The sequence below is a fragment of the Phaethon lepturus genome, unplaced genomic scaffold (assembly GCF_000687285.1).
Source record: "Phaethon lepturus isolate BGI_N335 unplaced genomic scaffold, ASM68728v1 C13985300, whole genome shotgun sequence".
Taxonomy (NCBI): Eukaryota; Metazoa; Chordata; class Aves; order Phaethontiformes; family Phaethontidae; genus Phaethon; species Phaethon lepturus.
The window spans coordinates 936-4,724 of NW_010576086.1; the positions used below are offsets into that span (position 1 = coordinate 936).

Here is a 3,789-nt window from a genome sequence, read left to right on the forward strand (position 1 = left end):
GGTCTAGCTGGTGAGAAGAAAGCAGTGGGTTTTCAGCCTGAGTATTTGTAGTCCAGGTTTTCTTCCTGGCTCTATCACAGGTTATCTGTGCAGCAGTAGAGAAGTCATCGTGCCATGGGAATGGTGCTCGCATCCCTGAAGAGTTTCAAGATTGTTGCCAGAGATAGTTAGTTCTATGAAAGTAATTTTCAAAACTTAAGCTGTTTAAGAAAGCTGAAAACAGTAAGCAGGACATGAAGTACCAGCTGTAGCACATGGCTATCGTCCCAATGTAAGAGAGCACAAAGGAAATGAACTTGGAAAATACATTTGGTGCTATGATGCTTTCCTTACCACTTCCACTACTTCGTGAGTCATCAGTACAAACATACATGCATGCCCTCTCCCCCACCTCCCCCCAAAACGTGCACCTTTAAGTTACACGGTTGCCAATAACAAGGGATGATGGATGCGGGATGAACATGCACGGGAGGCTTAACACAAAACACTTTACAAGAGAGCAAGAGCTATGTTCCTTAAAAAACTACATTGTATGTATCATTTGGAAGATGCAGGCAAATACTTCACACAGGGATTTTTCCTAGCTTCCCTTTAGAGCCTGGCATCAACCTATATTATTCTTGTCCCTGTTGAAAAACTGGCTCATAAGATCCTATGTAAAGCTGTGTGGATGAAGAACTGCAAAATGCATTACTGCCTTTGTGAGCAGAAAGAATTTAAGTATCAGATTCGTTTCACGGAGAGAGGCTTGTCCTACACAATGCATGTGCCAAATTAGCATCTTCCCCTGTGTCAGGATGTTTTGGATCCAGAAGTCCAGGCAGGCAAAAAAGAAAATTGTTGGTTGTGCTGTACTATTAAGCATATCCATCATTTGCAGCTGAAGCTCAGGGTTATTTGTATCCTGCTTTAAAATCAGACTGCTCTCCAATAGAGAGCCAGGATGTGATCTGTCGTTGTCACTAAGCTGATTTAGTGGGGAGCGGGTACTGAAAGGGGAGTAGGGCCCAGGGGGTCCAGCTTCTCCATTGGATCCTCACATGCTTCCCTGCAACAGAACTGGTGGATCCCTAACCCTGTGGTAAGCTAGTTCAGAGATCCAGCTGGTCGAATGTGTATAAAGGATCAAATCCCCGTGAGTTACCCGTTTTCTGCCTGCCTCCTTGCGCCAGCTCACCGCAGGGGCTGCCGGCGCTAGAGCCACGGCAGAGCGACGAAATCTGCGAGACGTGCAGCGGGCGCGCGCAAGGGAAGGACCGGCCTCGTTTGCACGGCTAAACAACAGACGGGCTTAACGCCATCAAAATGCAGCATTCTTAAGCCACTGTATGTAGTAGGTATGTAGCACATCCACAAGAATGGAACTGCAGCAAGAAATGCTAAACAGGCAAAGCTTGGATTTTAGGATTTAGCACAGGTACTTAACGCTGAAGCGTATTCCATGTTCTAAATAGGATTCTGTCAGATCAACACTGGGGATTTTGCAAGACAGAACCACCCAAGACAATATTACGGTGCTGGTGCCTATATTGTGACTGCAGTCTGGCCTAATGACTGAGAGGAGGCTCTGAATTTTCAAGAGCATAAAAATAAAACCTTATTGAGTCAGATCAGCTTTTGTCTATTCCTCTCTCCAGCAGCGGAGTTAATGCCTGTTATCAGTAAAAAACACACAATCCACAAACCCTCTATCAGAGATTATAAGAACTTTCAAAAATAAATCTCATATGGAAAGAGCTCAGCTCAGCTTGAATCACAGTTTTGGTGGATTCTGATTTCATCCTCTCTCATCAGGAAAATTACACAAGTTCATATGAAATGCCACAGCGGCTGAACAAATAGAAATTTTAAGCAGGTTCTATCCAGAACTGGCCATACTGGTGAGTGTAAGAGCATGAAGAAAGGGAACAGGGAGACCCAGGGGAGCTCCCAGTGCCACCACTTCTCCTGAAGGTGGGTCTGTGAAGAGGAGGGTCCTGCAGCACCTTTGGGCGGTGTCCAAGTGAGTGAAAAACTAAAACATTGTTCTCCTAAAACCTAAAGACTCTGCTGATCTGTCTACTTGAAGGATGTACAGTCCTAACTGACTTCTCCAATTCCCACTGAATAGGAAGGGTATTTGTGGTGGGTCTTCCATTGATAAGTGTGGAAATATCAAAGTCTCATTCTTCAGCAAGACACCACATTTTGTAATTGTGGCTCTGACTGTACCAGGGATTATCACAAAAACATGACAGTCATTGCAGGTAAAATTGTTTGCTTGCTGCTCTACTGTTTGGCAGAGGGTTTCTTCTTCAGACCCAGCCATATCAATGACTTCTATATGCGTGTCTGTCTTCTTGATATTAAGCAGAGACCTAGGAGGCATGTAGGTGTGAGCAAAGAGTAGAGTATAGTGTCTTGGATGGTTTGAAGACTCCGGAGAATGCACGAGTTGCTCCAAGTGAAACAAACACGGTATCAGTCCTCCCTGGTGTAAGCACCCAAAAAGCAAAGCCCCGAGAATATTGAAAATAATAATGACACGTTTCCACTTCATAGCTCTATTCTGTGATGTGCTGAACAGGACTAATGGCAAGATGAGAGGAATGAGAAACCGAGGTTCTTGGTGACTGAATAGGGAGAGAAATGCCAAAGGAACAAAATAAAAGAGCAGTAATGTTGGATTGCCCTCAGGATGCACCAATAGCCCAGATGACCCACAGTAATATGATTTGACCCGTATTAATTGATGGATATATTTCTTTAACATTTTAAAACCAGCACCGATGGCCAGAATATGTAAGATGCCAAAGAGCATTATTCCGTTGACTGTAAAATGGGTAACTCGTGGGTGACTTCCATGCAGTGCAAGATTATGAGGATTAAGATTATAGCTGAGAAAATTGAAAGGGGTTACTATAATTTTCTCATTTAATTGACCTATTACATCAAATAGGCTGCTCTTTTTAATGCTGTAGAGGCTGTCTAAGCCCATGGAGGTAAAATAGAAGGTGTCGGCTGTTATGAAAACAATAGCAGTAAAACATGCACATAAGACAAGCTTCAAAAAGTGGCTTATGACAGTTTTAATGCTCTTTTGAGAGTCAACAATTAAACCTGCCCAGTAAAGCAGGGGCATTAGAGCAAATGCCAAGAAGGTTGGCCTATTGAAAAACCCAGCAGTTGTTATAATACCTATGAGAGGGCTGCTTGTAGGCTCTGCTAAGCTGCCATCAGACTTTCTTGAGGAAACCAATACCATCAGAAGAGCAAAGAGAAGTCCTTCAAGTGTGTTGGTAAATGTTCTTGTATAAAATACCAGAGTGACATATGATCCGGCAAGAAGTACCAGCGCTTTCCACGGATCTGCTTCCCAGAAAGGAGCTAATCGATAGACACTGTAGTCAAGTATGAAAGAAAAGATTGTAAAGAGAAGGCGAGGTGATACAAGAAGGGTGTAGCTGTTGATGCAACTTGAACATAGGTCCAGCTGCTGTAAAGACTTGATCACCCAGTAGGTAACTCCAGATGTCATTAATGGGAAAACAACTGTTCTGCAAGGAGAGCTGGAAAGGAACTCCCAAGGGTAATAGACCTGTAGGTTTAAAATGTCTCCTATAAAAGAAGGAAAAAAGAGATACATACATAATATACTTTATTCAGCAATTCAGCATTAGGGATACAACTTGGTGTCACGATGCCGAGCCGTCCCTAAACTTTTGAGACTGCTGTCAGCCTTGACGTTTTTAGGAGCGTACCATCAGTCTTCGCAACGCTGCAAGAACCGCCCCAAGCCTCCCGCGGGCC

The 3,789-nt window shown here is 43.7% G+C and overlaps 1 protein-coding gene across 1 annotated transcript; it reads right to left on the minus strand.

Annotated features, from left to right (window-relative positions):
- Positions 1-2,014: 2,014 nt before the first annotated feature.
- Positions 2,015-3,625, minus strand: PIGZ (phosphatidylinositol glycan anchor biosynthesis, class Z). Its single transcript, XM_010295640.1, has one exon. The coding sequence runs from the start codon at positions 3,623-3,625 to the stop codon at positions 2,015-2,017; it is 1,611 nt and encodes a 536-aa protein (XP_010293942.1).
- Positions 3,626-3,789: the final 164 nt, after the last annotated feature.

What these genes read in the sequence shown, in the direction of transcription:
- PIGZ (XM_010295640.1), bottom strand. Translation starts at nt 3,625, where the DNA reads ATGTATCTCTTTTTTCCTTCTTTTATAGGAGACATTTTAAACCTACAG.